Source organism: Lolium rigidum, chromosome 3 (assembly GCF_022539505.1).
Source record: "Lolium rigidum isolate FL_2022 chromosome 3, APGP_CSIRO_Lrig_0.1, whole genome shotgun sequence".
NCBI lineage: Eukaryota > Viridiplantae > Streptophyta > Magnoliopsida > Poales > Poaceae > Lolium > Lolium rigidum.
The window spans coordinates 9496795-9518567 of NC_061510.1; the positions used below are offsets into that span (position 1 = coordinate 9496795).

Here is a 21773-nt window from a genome sequence, read left to right on the forward strand (position 1 = left end):
GCTCGACTTGTTGAAAAATTGTTTACGACAAAGTTCAAAGAGTTGACTACGATAAGATTAGATCTTCCGTAGCAATGCTTATAGTCTATGTGGATTATTCTAGTAATCACTACATATTTCTTTTATGAGATATGCTAGTAGGATGGCAAAATACATTACTTATCAGAAGTATGTATTAAAGGTGTATACAAGATACAACCAAGAGTTTTGCTGGTCCGTGCTACATAGGTATACGAACTTCAATTGGATGAAGTAAGTATTACGGAGTTGGAATCTTCACCAGATGAAATAGTCAAAGAGTTTTTGATTTCATCAGAGACGATGAAGAGGCTTGCATTTGCAAGAAATTAAGTGGGAGCGCTAAGACACATTTATAATACTTTATGTAGGTGACATATAGTTGGTTATAAATGATGTAATTATATACTTGATTAAAAAGGTTTCATTGAGAATTAACTTCAATGAAAGGATATGGATGAAACAAATTTAGTGTCAAGATCTATGAAGATAGATTGAAACACATAAATAAGTTTAAGTCAAAGTACATATGATGGATATTGAAGTAGTTCAATATAGAAATATTAAGAAAATGTTCTTGTCATGTGAAGGTTTAACAAGACTTGAGTGTATCGACACTCAATGAGTAAAAACACATGAGTGATTATAGATCACGAATAATATGTACACAATCAGATATCATGTGCTATAAAGTGTTATGAGCATATACCAGAATGATTCATATGATGATCATTGGACGATAGTAAGAATATCCTTGAGTACTTTAGAAGAACTAAGGATATATATATATATATTTGTATGAAGAAATGACAAACAAATCGTTGTAAGGTGTTACACCGATATTGGTTTTGTCACATATAAAATATAATTTCAATCTCAAATTAGACTAAGTGTTGTTTAAAAGGTAGCACAATGAGCTAGAAGTTGTCTATGCTAGATTTAGAAGAGTTCTAAATATTGTGACGGATTCTACAAAAGAAGGCGAGTATGTCATTATTTTGACAATGACAAAGGATGTTAAGTCAAGAGGTTCATTGAGAACTTGGTGCGGTTCCGACGAGTCGGAACTTTGAAGCTATATTGTGTGTGACAATATTAGTGACATATTTCAGACAGCGGAATTAAGGTTCCACCGAGAAGATCAAACATATTTAATGCCGACTCATTTGGAAATGAGTGATGCGTTGAGACGCAAATGAATTACAAAATACATACGTTTACGAGCGTGTCGGATCCGTTGACTAAAAACCTCTCCCAGTGAGCAATACATGATAAAGCACCATAAGGCCAAGGTGTTATATCTTTACAAATGTAAACTAGATTATTGACTCTAGTGCAAGTGGGAGACTGAAGGAGATATGCCCTAGAGGCAATAATAAAGTGGTTATTATTTATATCTTTATGTTTATGATAAATGTTTATATATCATGCTATAATTGTATTAACCGAAACATTAGTACATGTGTGATATGTAGACAAACAAAGAGTCCCTAGTATGCCTCTTAACTAGCTTGTTGATTAATGGATGATTAGTTTCATAATCATGAACATTGGATGTTATTAATAACAAGGTTATATCATTGTATGAATGATGTAATGGACACACCCAATTAAGCGTAGCATAAGATCTCGTCATTAAGTTATTTGCTATAAGCTTTCGATACATAGTTACCTAGTCCTTATGACCATGAGATCATGTAAATCACTTATACCGGAAAGGTACTTTGATTACATCAAACACCATCTGCGTAAATGGGTGGTTATAAAGGTGGGATTAAGTATCCGGAAAGTATGAGTTGAGGCATATGGATCAACGAGTGGGATTTGTCCATCCCGATGACGGATAGATATACTCCGGGCCCTCTCGGTGGAATGTCGTCCAATGTCTTGCAAGCATATGAATAAGTTCATAAGAGACCACATACCACGGTACGAGTAAAGAGTACTTGTCGGGAGACGAGGATGAACAAGGTATAGAGTGATACCGAAGATCAAACCTCGGACAAGTAAAATATCGCGTGACAAAGGGAATTGGTATCGTATGTGAATGGTTCATTCGATCACTAAAGTCATCGTTGAATATGTGGGAGCCATTATGGATCTCCGGATCCCGCTATTGGTTATTGGTCGGAGTGAGTACTCAACCATGTCCGCATAGTTCACGAACCGTAGGGTGACACACTTAAAGTTGGATGTTGAAATGGTAGAACTTGAATATGGAATGGAGTTCGAATATTTGTTCGGAGTCCCGGATGAGATCCCGGACATCACGAGGAGTTCCGGAATGGTCCGGAGAATAAGATTCATATATAGGAAGTCATATTCCAAGTTTGAAAATGATCCGGTGCATTTATGGCGAGGTTCTAGAAGGTTCTAGAAAAGTCCGGAAGAAATCACCATGGAAAGTAGAGTCCCGGAGGGACTCCACCTTGCATGACCAGCCAACCCTAAAGGGGAGGAGTCCAAGGTGGACTCCCCTAGGGTGGCCGGCCAACCCACCTTGGGTAGGACTCCCTCCTTGAGTAGGTTTCCCACATATGGGAGGTTTTAGTGTTGGGGTCTTATTCGAAGACTTGGACTAGAACTCTTGGTGCTTCCACCTATATAATGAGGGGCATAGGAGAGGGGGCTGACCACTTCAAGCCTCAGCCTTGGCCGCACCCCTTAGAGGGCCGGCGCCCAACCCCCTCTCTCCCCAAACCCTAGCGGTCTCTCTCCTCCACCACATCCCGCACGCTTAAGCGAAGCTCCGCCGGATCTCTCCACCACCACCGACACCACGCCGTCGTGCTGTCGGATTCAAGAGGAGCTACTACTTCCGCTGCCCGCTGGAACGGGGAGGTGGACGTCGTCTTCATCAACAACCGAACGTGTGACCGAGTACGGAGGTGCTGCCCGTTCGTGGCGCCGGAACCGATCGTGATCAAGATCTTCTACGCGCTTTTGCAAGCGGCAAGTGAACGTCTACCGCAGCAACAAGAGCCTCATCTTGTAGGCTTTGGAATCTCTTCAAGGGTGAGACTCGATACCCCCTCGTTGCTACCGTCTTCTAGATTGCATCTTGGCTTGGATTGCGTGTTCGCGGTAGGAAAATTTTTGTTTTCTATGCAACGTTATCCTACAGAATGCAGGAATCAATGATGGGCGCGTGGATGATGATGGTGTTGATGAAGATCGATGATGGTGCATGCTTCTCCCAAGTCTCCTACTCTTATCCCTTCAATAATGTGATGGTGGCGTTGGTGAAGATCTATGGTGGCGGCACGGCGTTGCCGTGCCAAGATGTGACCATTCCAGTCTTTTTTGTCAAAGAAGGTTTTGGAGGAGGAACCTATGAGAACGACAGTCCTGCATCGAGATTATTAGTTGCTTACCGCTGCATATTTTATCAAGATCAACCTGTGCTAATATCTGCCCCTTCCTTACCAAAGAAATAAAAAGGAATGACGTGATCTGGTTTACAAGTAAGAAAGAAGATTGTTGTGGTGGCTAAAGTTTTCCCCTCCTTACATAGGCTCATGGAGGTCGGTTTCGCGTTCCGGGTAACCTGTCACCAGATATGGCCTTCGGGCCTTCACAAATGTTGTTTGGTTTTACGAAATGGTCTGGTTGAAGGGTGGTATTGTCGTACGGTACTATCATCTTGACCGCACCTATGGGCGTTTAGTATACTGGTTTAGTATACTGGTCGTACGAACTCCGATTGAGGTGTTCTTCGAATCGTTGGATTCGTATGGACGAGGGATACAACACCATGGTACTGGATATTTATTATATTGTGATAAAAAAATGACTCATTTTCACCCTTCAACTGGCTAAGAGCATCTCTAACAGTAACAGAAAAAGTCGAAACCGAAAAACATGAATTCAGTCTTCCGAAAATGTGGGGGACGAAGATTTTGCAGCTGGCGTAGAACAGAACCCGTAAAACACGAACTGAAAAAACGGATTTGAAATGTCGCGGGGAAATGCGTCGATGATCATATATATAGATGGCATTTGATGCTCCGATTGAGCATCATAAGTTATATAATGGGATTAGCAAACCTAAATTACATACTACACCTAACCACGCTAACTAATTTGAAGCAAAATGCGGCCCGCTTGGCCTCTGCGCGCGGCGGTGCCGGTGGTGGCGGAGCATCGAGGCGGAGACTGCGTCGACAAGGAATCCGGTGAAGAGCGTTCACTTGTCCGAGTCAAGCTCGACTATCTCGAGCTTGACGCGGCGGACACGCTCCTCCCGGCGAGTCCCCGCCGCCTAATCCAGCGCCGCGCCCTGCAGAGCCACCTCGCGAGGCCATGGCGTCACGGAGCTGGGGCGAAGGTGGGCTGCTGTGAGCTGGATTGCTCGCCGGAGAGGAAGCAGGCGGCGACAGAGGGAGTGGTAGCGGCGGAGGGGAGTAGGGTTTGGAAACCGAACTCCCCTCAGCGGCCTGTTTTAATACGGGGCGACCGCCGAGTTTCTCGGGCCCCCGAACTCATTTTACGGGTCAGGCCGAGAGTTCGGGCTCCTTTCTGGCCCACTTTCGGCCTAAACCCGTATTGTCACCGGACTTTTTCGCCTTCGACCACTTTTTCGGTTACTGTTAGAGATGCTCTAAGTTCTGGTGCATATAACTCCTCCATATTGGCTCCTTTGTCCATAAAAGTTCAAAACACCTACACATCAAGGATAAGGAAAAGTGATACTAGAATCCTATTAAAACTCTCATAAAAATGAATCACTACTTTTTTTTGGGCAGATGAATCAATACTTATTATAATCAGGACATAATTAAATCAGATGTACTCCTGGGCCGTCTTGGCCTGAGCCCGTGGGCCGAAAACAAGGCTATCCTCTTCTTCCTTCCTCCAGTGCCATTCGACGAGGCAGGCAGAGTGAGGATTGGAATCAGAATCTCTGTCTTCTTTCTCCCTCCCGTCGCCGTCGGTCCAATCCAAGCGAAAGAAACCCTAGCTCGCACGCCCGCCCTCCCGGCCACCTCCAGCCGCCAGCGATGGACCGCAAGCGCATCAACGACGCCCTCGACAGGCACCTGCGGAGCGAGAGGTCGTCGCCCTCCACATCCCGCGCCGCCAAGCTCCCCTCCTCCATCCCGCCCACCAAAGGTATCCCCATCCATCAAGAAGCTCTTCTTTCTACTGCCCCCCCGCCCGCCGCCGTCATCTGATTCTCTGCTGCTTGTTCGTTTGGAACCACAGAGCAGCTGGATTCCGACAGCGAGGAAGACAACAGTGCCTCCGAGGGGGACGACGACACCTTCTGGATCAACTGGTTCTGCAACCTCAGAGGCAACGAGTTCTTCGCCGAGGTCGACGACGACTACATCCAGGACGACTTCAACATGTGCGGCCTCAGCACCCAAGTGCCGTATTACGATCACGCGCTCGACCTCATCCTCGACCTCGAGCCAGTTCAGGGTAAGCACCCTAAAAACATCCATTGATCCATTTTGATATCTCTCTCCTTTTGTGTACACCTCACCTCATTATGATCATCAGTCTCTAAGCCACACTCATTGTGTATATATATTATCATCAGTTGTTAAGCCACTCAATTGTTTGTAATCTTTGCTCAATTTGATCATCATAAGTTGTAATTCAATTCATGTCTTGAGTTTTGTGCGGCACTGGATGGAGTGATCTTACTCTTCCACGCAGGTGATGTGTTTGCTGAGGAGCAGAATGAATTGATCGTGGCGGCCGCGGAGACGCTTTACGGCTTAGTTCATGCCCGGTACATCTTGACCACTAAAGGCTTGGCTGCAATGGTAAAGCTACCTAGCACTATTTTCTACTCTTATGATTGCCATCAACTGGCCAGCATCAATCACAGTAGAGGGTCTCATTAATAATCCCTCATATGAATGTTTCTGTAGTTGGACAAGTTCAAGAACTGTGACTTTGGAAGGTGCCCTCGTGTGTCCTGTGGTGGCCAGCCTTGTTTGCCAGTGGGGCAGTCTGATGTTCCGAGGTCCAGTACTGTCAAGATATATTGCCCAAAATGCGAAGATCTCTACTACCCAAGATCGAAACACCAAGCAAGTATCCTTTTAAGCATCTTACTTAGATAAGCACTCGTAGCTCTGGTCACTCCAGAACCTCTGGTCTTGGTAAGAATGGGAGTAGTGATGGTTCTATCATTGCTATTTTCAGTATTACACTTACTATTACCTTTCAACGAGACTTATGGCTATGAAACTCATAGCTTCAACAATGTCTGGCTGCCTTTCTCATGAATGGGGCGCAAAGGCATTTTAAACTGTAGTATTTATTTTTTTTGCTTGCCTCTGCAGCCCTGACGCTTTCCATAGTCTGCTGTTTTATTTTACAACAGTTATATCTTTGCATGTGTACTGATGCAAGTAGTGTCTATGTTGATCTTGTATGGCCTTAAGTTTTCCCAGACATTGATGGAGCTTTCTTTGGGACGACGTTTCCTCATCTTTTCATGATGGCACATTCACACTTGAAGCCACCGAAGCCATCACAGCAATATGTTCCCCGGATATTCGGCTTCAAGGTTCATAAGAAAACATGAGTGTATTTATTTTGGCGGTGCACTGGTTGCTGCTTCTTTCTGGTAGTCATCTGGAGATACGGACAAGCATGGAAGCATGAAAATGGTACTAAAAGAAACACCGAACAAGCATGCCCCATTTTTTTTTGAAGGTTACTGCCCTAGTGAAAAGAAAAGAAATCTTGGCAGCCACATTTGTTGAAGGAAGAAATCTCAAGGAGCACCTCGTGTCATGTTGTATGGTCTGATGATCTTCGTGAAATGGCATGTTGCTCTGTTTTGATTTAGAAATGCCATAAGCTGGTGTATCTGTTTGTATCCTAATGTATTCCACTCTTCCTTATCTGCTCTGATTTACGGGCGGAGGAAATCATGGATACTAAGATGCTGCAAGTTTAATGAAGTGTTTACTGCGGGAATGGACCTCCTGTTGTCTTGCAAGTGTAGTTTGTTATCTACGTAGTATTGCAAACCGATCCTCATTGGTCAGTTGGATGGATCCATCTGTTCATGTCTTATGCAGCAGTGAAGTGTGCACTTCCAGAACAAGAATTAAGCAGAGGAGATGATGAATTGAAAACTATTTACATTTTCCTTGCTTGATTTGGCTTTTGTAGATGCACAATAATAAATCTGCGTCGGATTGGATCCAGAAGAGATGAGAAGGAAGAAACCAACAAAAGTTGCTTCCACGAGCACGTTCGTGTGCGTGTGTGTGTGTGTGTGTGTGTGGTGATAAAAGAAACTAGTCGGGACGGCCAGATAAGAAGCTCGTTCGTCCACTGCTTCCATCTCTCAGCTGTGCATCATCCATCCCATCCATCCGTTCCACTCCTCCATCATATCATATCGATGGCGCTCATGCTCAGCCCAGCCGCTCCGGCGGCGGCCTTCTCTGTCGTGGCACCTGGCAATGGCAAGGCCGCCGCAACGATGAGGATTCGACTTGGCAGCCGGAGCCTCCGGAAGGTGGTTGCCATGGCGGACATGCTGGGTGACTTTGGCGCGCGGGACCCGTTCCCGGAGGAGATCGCGAGCGAATGGGGGGAGAAGACGCTGGGCAACGTGGACACGCTGCACCGCATCCTCATCCCCACCGTGTCCGTGCTCTCCCTCTCCCGCGTGCCCCTCCAGGCCGACCCCGAGCTGCTCTCCCAGGACGACGCGCGCAGGCTCCTCCACAAGGTGGTCGGATGGAGGCTCCTCTTCCCTTGCACCCACGACAACCAGGACGACCTGCTCAAGCTCGAGTGCGTCTGGAAGGTCAAGGACCAGGCCTGCGGGGAGGAGCTGGTGTCCAGGATTACCAGGGCGCTGGAGAGCGGTGCCGGCTGCGGTGGGTATGTGCCGGCGAAGCTCGGGTTCGAGGCGCCCAACCAAGTCAGGGCGCAGCTCTACTCCACGTCCCTAGGTAACCACCATGCACCTCCTCATTCTTCAACTACTCCTACTTTACTTAGAATGATAATATGAGCTGCCTTGTTGGCTTGAACAATGAATTAATGGGTGGCTTGCTGCTGCTGCTGCTGCTGCTGTAGGTGGGCTGAGCGTGAACGACTTCATCATCGCTGCCAGGATAGACCAGATCAAGACGCAAGATCTTATCCCAAAGAAGAGAGTCTGGGCATGCTAGATCCAGATACTCCTTAACTACTGTAGTTCTTTTTCTTCTTCTTCCGCATACATACATACATACAAGAGGAGCCAAATCCCTTCGTTGTAGTTTTGTTTCATGAAATTGATCAGCTCACATTTGTACCAGTACAGTGTTTTTTTTTTATAAGAATAGTATGATCATCATTTGTCAAGATCTCCGATCGACGCCAGACGAGACCACATCAATTGCATACGAAATGTGAAAGGGAAACTGGATCGCCATACTGTCCGTATATATAGTATAGCTACTTATTACTAGGTTGCACGTACTTGCTCAAACTCATAGATCACTTAATGAGGCCGGTGATGGCTTGGGCGATGATGGCGATCTGGATGGAGTCGACGGTATGCTGTGCCAGCGGCTGCGGCAGCGTCACCCCGTGTATCCCAAATGCTGCGTTGCACTGCTGCGCCTGCGCCAGGGCCTCCTCTAGCTTCTTCTTCCCAGTGGCATAGGACCGCTGGTTGATCTCGTCGCTGGCCTCCGCAAAGGCGAAGCCCGCCTGGCTGTACACCGCGGCGCACTTGGCCAGTGCCTGCTTCATGGGAAGGCTTGGGTTGCCCGCCAAGAGGGTCTTGACGTCGTCCGCGGCGAGGGCCGCGTTGTTGACGCCCGCCAGGGAGGCCACTTTGGCCAGGCCCCATGCGTCCGCGTCCGCGGCGCCCCGTTGGTTGCTGAGCTGCGACAGGCACAGCTGCAGGCTGACCCGCACGTCGCTGGCGGCCGCCTCCTTGCAGGTGCTGGCCACAGTCGCGTCGACTGCACGACCAGTAAGGATCACCGCCAGCACGACGGCAATGAGGGCCACGGGCCGAGACATGATTGATGGTTGCTTCATCGTCTCTTATTCTGTGCTGCTGAAAGGAATTATTCAATCTATGAGAAACAAGTTATTAGATAAAAGGGTGATTGAGCATCATCATATATAGGCATGGCAGGGGGATGGGAGCGTTTATCGGAGGCCAATTTTCGTTCCACCATCAGTCTGGTCTATATATAGACTCGACAAAGATTAACAGTTGTGTTTGTCCAATATACAAGGGAGCAAGAATAGTAGTAGTACGTTTTGGTGAGCAAGGACAAAACAATGGATTTGAATTTATACAAGTGAGAGTGATCAGTTAGGCCGGGAACATGAGGGTGTTGATGTGATGAATGCTCATGTCTGAAATCGGTTCGATTGGCCTCTCTGCTTCTTCTTGTTCTGTTGCGTCCATCATGGTGGCGCGTTCTCGACTGTACTCATCTGTAATGATTTTAAAGATGGGGGATATTCATGAGCAAGAAGAGCAACCTACATTGGGGGATATTCACTGCTGGTTGGTTTAGAGGGTGTTTGTTAAAAAAAGAGAGAACGAACCGAAGATTGTGTTGAAGGATGTCGGGGGAGGAGTTGCGAGGAAGTTGGAGCCTACGTAGGCGAGCAGGGAGAGCGCCACCGCCACCATCAAGAACGCCGGCACCGCCACCGCCCAGTACCTTGATCCAGATACAGCAGTAGTAATTCATGTTAGCAAGGCAGGGGGAAATGAAATGAATGGCAAGGCAAGGCATTACTTGGTGGGGTAGTAGGTGATGCCGAGCGAGTTGAGCCAGGGCTCCGGCGTGTACGCCCACGCCAGGTACACCGCCGTGGCGATCACGGTGGTGATGGACCCCACGAATCCGTACACCTCCGATGGCTTGGGCCCCGCCGCCGCCGCCGCGGGATCCCGCTCCCGTTCCCGTTCCCGGCCGAATCGAGGCCGACGGCTGCGGTTGCGGAGAAGGCTGACCGTCTGCCGAGGGCTCCGGACCACCAACGTCTCCGCCGGCGAATCCATCCGAATCTCGTCTCCCCCTTGCCTTGCCTTGCCGGCGAATCCAGTGGAGTTGGTTGGATTCCTCTGAGGGCAGGTTGGGCTTACTGGGCTTGCTTTGCTTGTCTTGTCCCTCCGTGTGTGGGCTACTCCAACTTACATTTTTTTCCCCGATAAAGGTAATATATTAATATCAAAAAGATACCAATTACATCCAGCTAGGGATGTAAACGGATCGGATCGGATCGGATATTGCTCTTACCATATCCTTTACCATATTTTTGTAACGGATTCGAAATGGAGCGGATAATGGTCGGATGCGGGTTTGGATGCGGATTATATCGGATTACGGATATGGAGCGGATTAAGAGCGGACTCAGATCGGAAACGGATTATTAAGAAAATATACACATAAAAAATTAAAAGTATACTTTTCTATGTAAAATATGCTTGTAATTATAGAATATAGCTAAATGTACACACTATTTCGTACAACAAAGCAATTTGTATACTAATAGCATACATATTTTGACCGATGAACTAACTATATTGTCTAAATATTTAGGGTTGGGCTAATTTTCTCGGATTATCCTCTTTGTAGACCTCGGATAATCCGTAAAAAATGGCGGATAATCCGTATCCGTCGGATAGTATCAATACCATATCCTCTACCATATCTGCCGGATATCCGCTTGATCACTATCCGCATCCGTATCCATATCCGGCGGATTTCTAAAAACGCATACCATATCTTCAAAAACGGATATGGAAGCGGATTCAGAACAGAAATTATCCGTACCATTTACATCCCTACACCCAGCCTCTGCAACAACACATCACCCTAATGACACTACGGATGCACACAGCCAACAAAGAAAAAGAAAACTAAAAAACGAAAGTCCCACTACAGTATCTAGGACCTAACAACAGCAATACATCCACCGCCAAGACAACACCTGAAATACAGACTCTCCAAAAACGACGCCTCCAAGAAGGAAACAGTGCTCTAACACCGTCGTCGCCCGATCAACGATCTTAGGTTTTCACCCTGAAGATAGTCTCCGCTCTCAAAACAATGCCTCCAACAAGGTCATTGCCGGGCACAACCGGTTAAGGCCGGACCTTGGGTTTTCACCCCGAAAGGTAGGACTCGAACTTCACCGTGTTGTCGCCCCCACTTTCATACCGCTGCTGTGAAGCCCGGAACATCAAGCAAGTCCCTCAACAGCGAGGAGACTTGAACCTCCCTTAGCTAGTCCTCCCCTCCGGCCTTCATGAATTTCTCTTCTTCCGACGTTCATCATGGATCCATAGTCACTTGATGTCAACACGGAAAAAGAGCTTCGCGCCGCTCCCTCCAGAACCAATCGGTCGGAATAAAAGCATGGGTGCGCACGACCGAATACCACCGATCCGAAGCAAACTCCGGGCAAAAAGCACTGTTACATTCGCCGGCGAGCCTTACGGAACTCAACACTCTGGCTAGATCACGAGTCCAGGCCTCCGGTAGGTCTTCCTCTTCACGCAAGAGAGACCCTAGGACCACCGCCTTTATTCAGGTCGGACCCCACGTCGACGACCATCCCGGGCTGGCCACTCCAACCCTCCACCGATGACTCCGTCGCCGGTTTCCATGCATCTCCATCTTGCCGCCGGAATGCGGTGATAGATCGATAGATCCACCACCACCAACCGTAGGCTGACCCTCTCCGGCGAAGAAGAGGGCCACCTCTACCGTCGTACCCAAGGCTGCTGCCATGGGCGACCTCGTGTCATGGGTGAAGCCCGAGATCGCCTCCACTCACCGGCGAGAGGGGGGGGGGGAATTGGCGCGAGCCATGGGCCCGGCCGCCGCCCACCACCGGCCCTCGCCGGAGTGCTGCGGAGAGCCGACGGGAGGAGGAAGACCGCAGGCAGGCTGCCACCGCCCATCCCAATCGCGCCGGCCGATCCACCAGGGGAGAGCCGACGGGAGAAGGAGGCGCAGCGCAGGCCGCCGTCGCCCATCCCATCCGCGCGTCCGCCATGCTCGAGGAGAGGAGATCCGGCCGCCGTCCACCATGCGTCGACAAGGAAGGGCCCCCGCCGCCGCCACGCCCATTGATCTTTGCCCCGGCGACGCTACCGGCGGCGGCGGTTAGGGCTGGGAGGCTGGGGTGCGGGGATCAGATCGAGTGAATTGGCCCTCCGAGGCTGCCGTGCGTGTGTGCGTGCAAGTGCCGTCGGAAACCCTCTCCAACTCACATACAGTACTACTACGGCTCACTCACCTCCACGGGTCGTTTTCGTTTTCAGAAAAGCAAAGAAAAAAGAAACACTCCACGCGGCGGCGGCGGCAGCGGCGGAGGAGGAGAAGAGGATGCCGCGGCGGCCGGGGAGGAGGAGCAGGTCCGAGCCCCGGTGGTCTCTCTCCGAGCCGCCTCCGGGACTCTTCCCCGCAGGCGGCGAGGACCTCCTCCGCTTTCTTGCCGTGCTCGCCATCGCGGCCGGGGTGGCCGCAGCCTGCAGCCTCTTCAACCGCCGCCCCAACCCCAACCCCAACCCCTTGTGCGACTCCGACTCTCCTTACGCCGACTACGGTGATTTCCTAGCTCTAGCTCCAAATCAATCTCGCTCAAGTCTGTCTGTCTGTCTGTCTCAGCAATTTAACCACCGTTGTTCATCTGAGCAGATTCCTGTGAACCCTGCCCTGAGAACGGGCGGTGCGTGGACGGCAAGATGATGGAGTGCGTGCAGGGATTCAAGAAATATGGCAACACATGCGTAGAGGATGGTCGGCTCACCCGAACTGCTAACAATATCGTACTGCCCTGCCCGCCTGCCCCCTTTCTCTTGCACTTCTTCTTGCTACGCACCCACATGAATGATTACCTCGGTAAAATCCACTTGCAGGCAGAGCTGCTGCATCGCAGGGTTTGCGACGACCATGCCCGCGCTTTATGCGGCCACACCGGCAAAATCTCGGTACTATTGCTTTTGTTTTTTACATATATACCTCATCTAATTATCACAATTTTATACCATGTAATAACCCTCCTGCTGCCCGTGTCCTCATCTAGTAATTCTGCTCCCTCAATGAATTTCAGTTCAAACAACTTGATATCTCAAACATGGCCGATGAGTTACTGTCCAACCACCCTGCCCGCCTAACCGCCGCTGGAATCCAAGTCGTCAAAGATAGGGCGCTGCAGAGCGTGCGTGCCTTCCTTGAGACGACGTCAACTGATAATGAGTATGCTTCACCATGAATTCTCTCGCCATCCATCCAAACGTGTTGTTAGTAGATATATCTTGCCAGTGCGAGCTCCTTCTAATTTCTCCCATTCAGAGCCCAAGCTTTTAAATGCCCAGACCTGGTCGCGCAACTTCATAGGCCCCTACATTGTCAAGTTCGCCAGTGGATCGCCGGAAATGTCGTCTTTGTTGTCACCTTCGCTATCCTCGTACGTCTGTCTCATTACCATCTTGTAGAGGCATCTATCTAAACGCAGCGCAAATGATGATGGAACCTTAGTTTGCAGCGCTGCTCACGCTTCTATGGAGCGTTTACAAGAGACGGGCACTGTCAAAGAGAGCCGAGCAGATATACGAGCAGGTATGGTTTTCCTGCTGTTCCACCACCCCCTCTTTAAGTTTTTATTCTTTGAAATGCCACCTCTTCCAGTTCTCTGCATTACAATGCTGTATATTGTTGGCAAATGCTGTATGTTGCGCAGTGTCATCTAGTGTTGGTTAACGCAGCGCCAACAATAAGCCCTGTTTTTATATTCCCATGCATAGTTGTATGCCCACGGCCACTATAGGCCTCAAGTAGTGGACAAAGGACAAGGCCTGTACACAACGGCTGTCTGAGACTTCTACTGATATATCCGATCATAGTGCTCCAACTACATCATCACTGTTCCTGCATCCCTTATTAAAGCTCTCTGCCTCTATGCTATATGATTCTTGCATCCATTTTAGTGAAGTTCACTAGCACTTCCTCCACCAGCTACCCCCAAGCGCGAGGAAGTGGTCCAAAATTCCAAAGTTTTTGTTGCAATTATTTTGTGATTGTGTTTATATTCAACGACACATTTCGCTCAGTGGATTGTCTGCATTACAACGATGCGATGCAGAATGTATTGTTGGTAAATGCATTATGTTGCGCATTGTGATGTAACTGTTCCTAACCACAGTACTAATAATAAGCCATGGGATTGTTGCTTTTAAATAGTCTGGTGTATCCCCAGTGCCATCAGAGGACTATGGCCTCTACACGACGGCTCCCCGTAGTTCTGCAGTCCGTCAGGTTTTAATATCTTTTACCTGGTGTATATTCCTGCCAACTTCTATTTGGAACAATTAATCCAAGACTTAAGATGAGCCATTTGACTTCTAATCTAATTAATTTAATATTGGATTTCTACTAATATATCCGATCATATTGCTCCGACTACATCGTCACTGTCTCATGCCTCTCTGCTTCTGCAACACACGTTTCACCACTGGACAAATTGGATTTTCCTAGATTGACGAACAACAAAATCTAGATGCTGTAAGCTAAAGCTATAGCTGTTCATGCTTGATTGAGTGACTTTTCTTGCGTTTATTTTAGTGTAATTTACTAGCACTTCCTCCACTAGCTCCCCCTAAGGGCGGGGGAGGTGGTGGAACTGGTCCGAATTTCCAAAGCATTTGTTCTAAAAAAATCAGTCATGTTTATGTTTTCCCAATTACTTGTACTTTTGTTGTCATTTAGTAGGTGTGTGAAATCCTTGAAGAGACTGCCATAAATGCTAAGATTGGCATCTCCAAATGCGAGCCTTGGGTGGTCACCTCTTGGTTGCGTGATCATCTACTGGTTACCCGAGAGAGACGGAATGCTTCGCTGTGGAAGAAGGTACTTATGTTGCAATATAATTTATTTAATGATGCAGATGTTGATTACTATTGGTTAGCACTATGAAAATTTAATTTGAGGGAAAATTGCATGGAATTGCCATTTTTGTGTACGGAAATTGTTACCATTAAAGCGAAGTCATGTAGGTGTGAGCAAATGAAGTAGACATGACACTCCATATATGGCGATCAAACTATTTCTCCTTGTCCTTATTGTACTTGCATGATACTCTACATATATGGCGATCAAACTCTTTTTTCTTTATTGTTCATGTGATTTGGCACAGGTGGAAGAATTGATACTTGAAGACTCTCGCATAGATCAGTATCCAAAAGTTATCAAGGGAGAGTCGAAAGTTGTTCTTGAGTGGCAAGGTACAAACATTTTTTCACCCCTTAGATTGGGTCTTGTTGGGCATTAGCACTTTTCGTAGATCGAGAGTAGTGTTGCTGAATGCCTCTGTTGGGTATTTTTTGATGGATGCGGATGTATGTAAGAGTAAGACCATACTCACTCCATAGTAACTGGTTGGTTATGTTACCGCAGCTAGCGGGTCACTGAGTGGGAAGATAAAGAAGATGCAAGGCGCACCGCGGGGCAAGACAATGAGCAGCAGCAGTGTTGGTGCCATCAGACTTGCTGAAGAAATCTGCGGTAGCAGCAGCAAAGACAAGGAGGAGGAGCGTTCAGCACGCAAAGAAGGAACCAATGCTTTCATCATGTAATAAATCAACCAATCAATCAATCAATCAACCAATCTTTGGTGTTGTGTAGTATTATCATATGATTACAGAGGGAAATCTGTTAGGATTGACGTACGTTAGTAATCTGTATGTATGTGTTGTTTATGGCGCGCGGTGACTGAATGTAGTGGTATTTTGCCTTGGCTAGGAGGCTATATAAGTGATGGGCAGCGAAAACAGATGATATGTAGTAAAGGGTAATAATAATCATCACTGGAAGATGCTGCTGACGGAGCAGTCGTCGTGTACGCGCCAGATGGTCTCCCCGAGCAGGTTGGCGACGGAGAGGACGGTGAGCTGCGGGAACTGCTGGTGCAGCGGCACGGGGACGGTGTTGGTGATGATCACCTCCTGGAAGAGGCCGCCGGAGAGCCTGTCGACGGCGGGCGGGCTGAGCACGGCGTGTGTGCTGCAGGCGTACACGGCTTTTGCCCCTTCCCTGTGCAGCAGCTCGGCGCCCTTGGACATGGTCCCGGCCGTGTCGATCATGTCGTCCACCATGACGGCTACCTTTCCCCTGACGTCGCCGATGAGGTTCATGACCTCGGCCTGGTTATGGCCGAGCCGCCTCTTGTCGACAATGGCCAGGGGAGCATCGGAGAGCTTCTTGGCGAAGGCGCGTGCCCTGGCGACGCCGCCCACGTCGGGGGAGACCACCACGACGTCGTTGGGGCAGATGGTCTTGCTGGCGAGGTAGTCGAGGATGACGGGCTGGCCGTAGACGTGGTCGACGGGGATGTCGAAGTAGCCGATGGACTGGCCCGAGTGGAGGTCGCAGGCGAGGACGCGGTGGGCGCCGGCCTGCGTGATGAGGTTGGCGACGAGCTTGGCAGCGATGGACTCGCGCCCCTGCATCTTGCGGTCGGCCCGCGCGTAGCCGAAGTAGGGGACCACGGCGGTGATGGTCTTGGCGGAGGCGCGGCGGCAGGCGTCGATCATGATGAGGAGCTCCATGAGGTTCTCGTTGGCGGGAGGGCAGGTGGGCTGCACCAGGAACACGTCGCAGCCGCGCACGCTCTCCTGCAGCTGCACGTAGAGCTCGCCGTCAGCGAATCGCTTGATCTTGATCTTGCCCAGTTCCAGCCCCAGGTAGCAGGCGATCTCCTGCGCCAGCGTCGGGTTCGCTGTGCCGGAGAAGATGCGCAGCCGGCTGCTCGTGGAGTTGTTACGCTCCGCCACCGGTTCCGGTTCCGGGAGGAAGTGCAGGTCCGGAGGTGCCTGCACTGGATTATTGCTGCTCCTGTAATCGTACGTGCTGCCGCTTCCGGCTCTGCAGCTCCATCTCCGGCGAAGAGGACGACAAGGCGCGATGGAGAGTAGGACGGTTGCCAAGTCGGGTGATGGGCGAGGAGAGGAAAGAAAGGAGCACAAGCTGGCCATGGAGGTGGAGGTGGAGGCCATCGTCGGACAGGGCAGGGCAGAGCACGGTTAGCCACTCGCCTCGTCTGTTTGGATAAGAGCATCTCCAATGACAACTATGCATCAAAGAAGATCAAACAAGTTTCATAAATTCACAAATAAAATATATCATAAAATACAATAAATTGTTCACAACCAATACAACAAGTACATCAAATTGTTCACACCAAATACAACAAGTTTAGGTATCAACATACAACAATACAACATAGTTTTGAGACAATACAACATATAGTTTTCAAACAAATACAACAAGTATGCAATTATTGTTGTCCATGCCAATTCCACCATTCTTCTATGAGATCCTTTTGGAGCTCATCATGTGTGTCGTTGGAGCGAATGGCATGGTACGAGGCAATGAACCGGACAATCCTATGTGCGGACCTCCTCACTTGCACGGGAACCCCCATCAACTCGTGGTGGGTACGATCGACATCTTTCCCACGATCATTCTTTATAATCATGTTATGCATGATGACACAAGAGGTCATGATATACCAAAGACACTCTTGGTCCCAAAATCTAGCCGGCCCCCTCACAATGGCAAATTGAGCTTGCAAAATCCCAAATGCTTTCTCTACATCTTTCCTAGCCGCCGCTTGTGCATTGTGAAATTGGGTTTGCTTCTTACCCCGTGGTTGAATAATCGGCTTCACAAATGTTTGCCACCTTGGATATATGCCGTCGGCGAGGAAGTAGCCATAGTTGTACTTGTGGCCATTTGCTTCAAACTCCACCAATGGACCTTCCTGCATTACAAGTCTTGTCATTAGTGGTGACCGTTGAAGAACATTGATATCATTGCAAGATCCGAGCATTCCAAAAAATGCATGCCATATCCAAGTCTCATGATCGGCGACCGCTTCAAGGACTATAGTGGCATCCTTTTTGTACCCTTTGAATTGTCCATGCCATGCCCCTGGACAATTCTTCCAACTCCAATGCACACAATCAATGGAGTCAAGCATACCTGGAAATCCTCGGTCGGCGTTGAACTCCAAAAGTCTTGCCGTGTCTTGAGCATTGGGGGCTCTCAAGTATGTGGAACCGAAAACGTTCACATTTGCCACGACAGAGCGCTTCACACACAAGATAGAAGTGCTCTCTCCCATGGCCAAATGGTCCTCAACTAGATCCGCCGGTATACAATATGCTAACATACGCAAGGCGGCGGTCACCTTCTGATATGTGCTATGACCAACTTCTCCGGCATCATTTCTCCTTTGCTCAAAGAACCGATCATACTTGGTCACCTCTGTTGCGATGTGCTTGAACAAGTCGATGCTCATCCGAAGACGCCGCCGAAAATAGCTTTCGGGAAATATCAGATTCTCATTGAAATACGACCGCATCAACTTATCATGCCCTTCAATCCTTTCTCTCCACAACTTCTGTCTACCAAACACCGATCCACCTATTTTTGGCTTCTTGACTGACATAGGCATCCCGAGTGGGCCTGTCGAATAAGGTACCCGAGTATAACTGAAGGCCCACGACCCGAAGATTACAAAGTCTGGAAGCCCAATAAACATCGATATGGAAGATAGAGATAGATTAGGAATAAAGAGTTTTGTCATTGTAGGGGACAAATTCAAAGAGTCTCTCGTTATTTGTAACTTGTAGGATACGAAAACCTCAGCTCCACCTCCTATATAAGGGGGAGCCGAGGGAGAAAGAAAGGATCGAATCATTATCAACACAAACCCTAGTTTTTAGCAGTCGAGCACCTTTTCGACTGAAACTTTCGAGATCTACTTGCCCTCTACTTTCCGTGAAACCCTAGTCTACAATCGTAGGCATTGACAAGTTAGAACCTTGTTAATTGGCGCCGTCTGTGGGAATTGGAGGCTGAATGGATCTTAGCGAACAAGAGGGGGGGGGGGTGAATGGTCGCTATGCAATTTTTATCCTTTTTCAATTTTTAGTGCGGCATGGAAGTAAAGATGATAGCTTTGGTGATAGAGGTGGTCCTAGTATGATCCTAGGCTAGTTCAACAAGCAAAGGAACCAAGCATGATAGTAAAGTTAGGGAGTGGGACAACCGGGGGGCGCGTAGACGAGGCGAGGTTTGTTTCTCGCAGTTCCTCCCACAAAAGGGTGTACGTCTGCGTTGAGAAGGTGCTAGCCACGAAGGCTAGACGGCCATACCACAAAGGAAGGTCTCACTTTCTTCATCGAGAGAGCTCCACAAATGGGCTCCCCCTTCTCCACTAAGGCACCGGTCTTGAGAGAGCGAATGTGGGCGCGGTCCTTGGGCGTGACGGCCATGTGGATCATGTTGATGGCGGTGGCGTTGAGTTGGTCATCCACCACTTCTCTTCTTGTCAAGTTGCTAGGATCTCGTGGTGAGTAGCCTTCCTCAATGATCCACCAAAGCTCGGTAGAGGTGCTGCGAACATGAGAACGCATTAAGAAGTGCCAATTCTCAAAGCTATTGGATTCAAGTAGTGGTGGTGAGCCATGAGACAAGATATGTGGCATAGGGATTGGAACATTTATGGTGTAATCACTTGGTGGTGGAACCACATGATTACCCCTTAAATGTTCCGCAACCGGTGGCTCCTCCTTCCCTTTCGATGAAGTGCCAACATCCCCAAGTTCCCCCTCTTGAGGTGGTTTTGTCGATTGCGCGACAAAATCAACAAGAGGAAAGGTGTTGACTTGTTTTGGGGGAATATGGGCACTTGCCTTAGGATCTATGATGGGGGTTGGTTTTGGAGCAATCAACTCCATCATCATAGCCTTCATTTGACTTACGATGGATGACTCCAATTTCTTGAGGTCATCCAAAGTAGCCGGTGTGCTATCGGCGGTTGATGGTGGAGGTGATTGCTCATCGGGAAGGAAACCATTCACATCCTTCTCTTGTTCGGCCATTTCTTAGGCGGTAAAGCCCGAGCAAGAAAACCTTGCTCTGATACCAATTTAATGGATCTTAGCGAACAAGAGGGGGGTGGGGGGTGAATGGTCGCTATGCAGTTTTTATCCTTTTTCATTTTTTAGTGCGGTGCGGAAGTAAAGGTGATAGCTTTGGTGATAGAGGTGATCCTAGTATGATCCTAGGCTAGTGCAACAAGCAAAGGAACCAAGCATGATAGTAAAGTTAGGGAGCGGGACAACAGGGGGGCACAGAGACGAGGCGAGGTTTGTTTCCGCAGTTCCTCCCACAAAAGGGAGTACGTCTGCGTTGAGGAGGTGCTAGCCATGAAGGCTAGAAGGCCACACCACGAAGGAAGGCCTCACCTTCTTCCTCGAGAGAGTTCCACAAAGGGGCTCCCCCTTCTCCACTAAGGCACCGGTCGAGGCGGTGGTTCCTTCACAAGGTTTGGGCGAGCTCCACAACACTAGGAGGCTCCCAACACCCTATGGAGCTAGCACAACTCCAAGCTAGCCTCCATAGGAGCACTTCCTCCAAGATCCCACTATAGGAACCCTAACTTCAAGATCCACTAAGGACTAGATGGTATTGGTGGATTCTCTCTTGGTAGATGTATAGATCGGGGCCTCCTCCACCACTCCTCCAAATTTGGGCAAGATTGATTGGGTAGGTGGGGAGATCCTCAAGGTTTGAGCTCAGCAACAATGAAGGAGAGAGAGAGATAAAAAAACGAGCTGGGGAAGAAGGGGCCTTTATATAGGTCCCTCCAAATTCAACGTTATGTGCAGTTGATACGTCTCCGACGTATCGATAATTTCTTATGTTCTATGCCATATTATTGATGATACCTACATGTTTTATGCACACTTTATGTCATATTCGTGCATTTTCTGGAACTAACCTATTAACAAGATGCCGAAGTGCCGCTTCTGTTTTCATCGTTTTTGGTTTCGTAAATCCTAGTAACGAAATATTCTCGGAATTGGACGAAATCAAAGCCCGGGGGCCTATTTTCTCACGAAGCTTCCGAAGTCCGAAGGAGAGACGAAGAGGGGCCACGGAGGGGCCACACTATAGGGCGGCGCGGCCCCCTTGGCCGCGCGGCCCCGTGGTGTGGGGCCCCCGTGCCGCCTCTTGACCTGCCCTTCCGCCTATAAAAAGTCTCCGTGACGAACCCCCCGTACCGAGAGCCACGATACGGAAAACCTTACTGAGACGCCGCCGCCGCCGATCCCATCTCGGGGGATCCAGGAGATCGCCTCCGGCACCCTGCCGGAGAGGGGAATCATCTCCCGGAGGACTCTACACCGCCATGGTCGCCTCCGGAGTGATGAGTGAGTAGTTCACCCCTGGACTATGGGTCCATATCAGTAGCTAGATGGTTGTCTTCTCCTCATTGTGCTTCATTGTTGGATCTTGTGAGCTGCCTAACATGATCAAGATCATCTATCCGTAATTCTATATGTTGTGTTTGTCGGGATCCGATGGATAGAGAATACCATGTCATGTTAATTATCAAGTTATTATACATGTGTTGTTTATGATCTTGCATGCTCTCCGTTTCTAGTAGAGGCTCGGCCAAGTTTTTACTTTTAACTCCAAGAGGGAGTACTTATGCTCGATAGTGGGTTCATGCCCGCATTGACACCGGGACAAGGATGAGAAAGTTCTAAGGTTGTGTTGTGCTCGTTGCCACTAGGGATAAAACATTGGCGCTATGTCCGAGGATGTAGTTGTTGATTACATTACGCACCATACTTAATGCAATTGTCTGTTGTTAGCAACTTAATACCGGAGGGGGTTCGGATGATAACCTCGAAGGTGGACTTTTTAGGCATAGATGCAGCTTGGATG

The 21773-nt window shown here is 48.7% G+C and overlaps 6 protein-coding genes across 6 annotated transcripts; 3 read left to right on the forward strand and 3 right to left on the reverse strand.

The window, feature by feature from the left end:
* The first annotated feature begins 4949 nt into the window (after positions 1 to 4949).
* On the forward strand, positions 4950 to 6969 carry LOC124694411 (putative casein kinase II subunit beta-4). The gene is made up of 5 exons (XM_047227399.1): positions 4950 to 5130; positions 5224 to 5442; positions 5683 to 5792; positions 5901 to 6066; positions 6429 to 6969. Exons 1-5 carry the CDS (start codon positions 5019 to 5021, stop codon positions 6560 to 6562), a joined length of 741 nt encoding a protein of 246 aa, XP_047083355.1. The 5' UTR covers positions 4950 to 5018; the 3' UTR covers positions 6563 to 6969.
* A 374-nt stretch (positions 6970 to 7343) lies between these two features.
* Positions 7344 to 8261, forward strand: LOC124701162 (probable pterin-4-alpha-carbinolamine dehydratase, chloroplastic). Its single transcript, XM_047233210.1, has 2 exons — positions 7344 to 7952; positions 8080 to 8261. The coding sequence occupies exons 1-2, from the start codon at positions 7394 to 7396 to the stop codon at positions 8172 to 8174; spliced, it is 654 nt and encodes a 217-aa protein (XP_047089166.1). The 5' UTR covers positions 7344 to 7393; the 3' UTR covers positions 8175 to 8261.
* A 67-nt stretch (positions 8262 to 8328) lies between these two features.
* LOC124701163 (pectinesterase inhibitor 12-like) lies at positions 8329 to 9046 on the reverse strand. The gene has a single exon (XM_047233211.1). The coding sequence runs from the start codon at positions 9034 to 9036 to the stop codon at positions 8485 to 8487; it is 552 nt and encodes a 183-aa protein (XP_047089167.1). The 5' UTR covers positions 9037 to 9046; the 3' UTR covers positions 8329 to 8484.
* Positions 9047 to 9060: 14 nt separating this feature from the next.
* LOC124701164 (phosphatidylinositol N-acetylglucosaminyltransferase subunit P-like) lies at positions 9061 to 10058 on the reverse strand. The gene is made up of 3 exons (XM_047233212.1): positions 9756 to 10058; positions 9559 to 9677; positions 9061 to 9444 (listed from the first exon to the last, which is right to left on the reverse strand). Exons 1-3 carry the CDS (start codon positions 10019 to 10021, stop codon positions 9320 to 9322), a joined length of 510 nt encoding a protein of 169 aa, XP_047089168.1. The 5' UTR covers positions 10022 to 10058; the 3' UTR covers positions 9061 to 9319.
* Positions 10059 to 12327: 2269 nt separating this feature from the next.
* LOC124701165 lies at positions 12328 to 15782 on the forward strand. Its single transcript, XM_047233213.1, has 9 exons — positions 12328 to 12576; positions 12669 to 12799; positions 12890 to 12961; positions 13084 to 13229; positions 13326 to 13440; positions 13512 to 13592; positions 14742 to 14879; positions 15166 to 15253; positions 15426 to 15782. Exons 1-9 carry the CDS (start codon positions 12357 to 12359, stop codon positions 15602 to 15604), a joined length of 1170 nt encoding a protein of 389 aa, XP_047089169.1. The 5' UTR covers positions 12328 to 12356; the 3' UTR covers positions 15605 to 15782.
* A 22-nt stretch (positions 15783 to 15804) lies between these two features.
* On the reverse strand, positions 15805 to 17080 carry LOC124701167 (ribose-phosphate pyrophosphokinase 1-like). Its single transcript, XM_047233214.1, has one exon. It carries the CDS (start codon positions 17021 to 17023, stop codon positions 15833 to 15835), a length of 1191 nt encoding a protein of 396 aa, XP_047089170.1. The 5' UTR covers positions 17024 to 17080; the 3' UTR covers positions 15805 to 15832.
* Positions 17081 to 21773: the final 4693 nt, after the last annotated feature.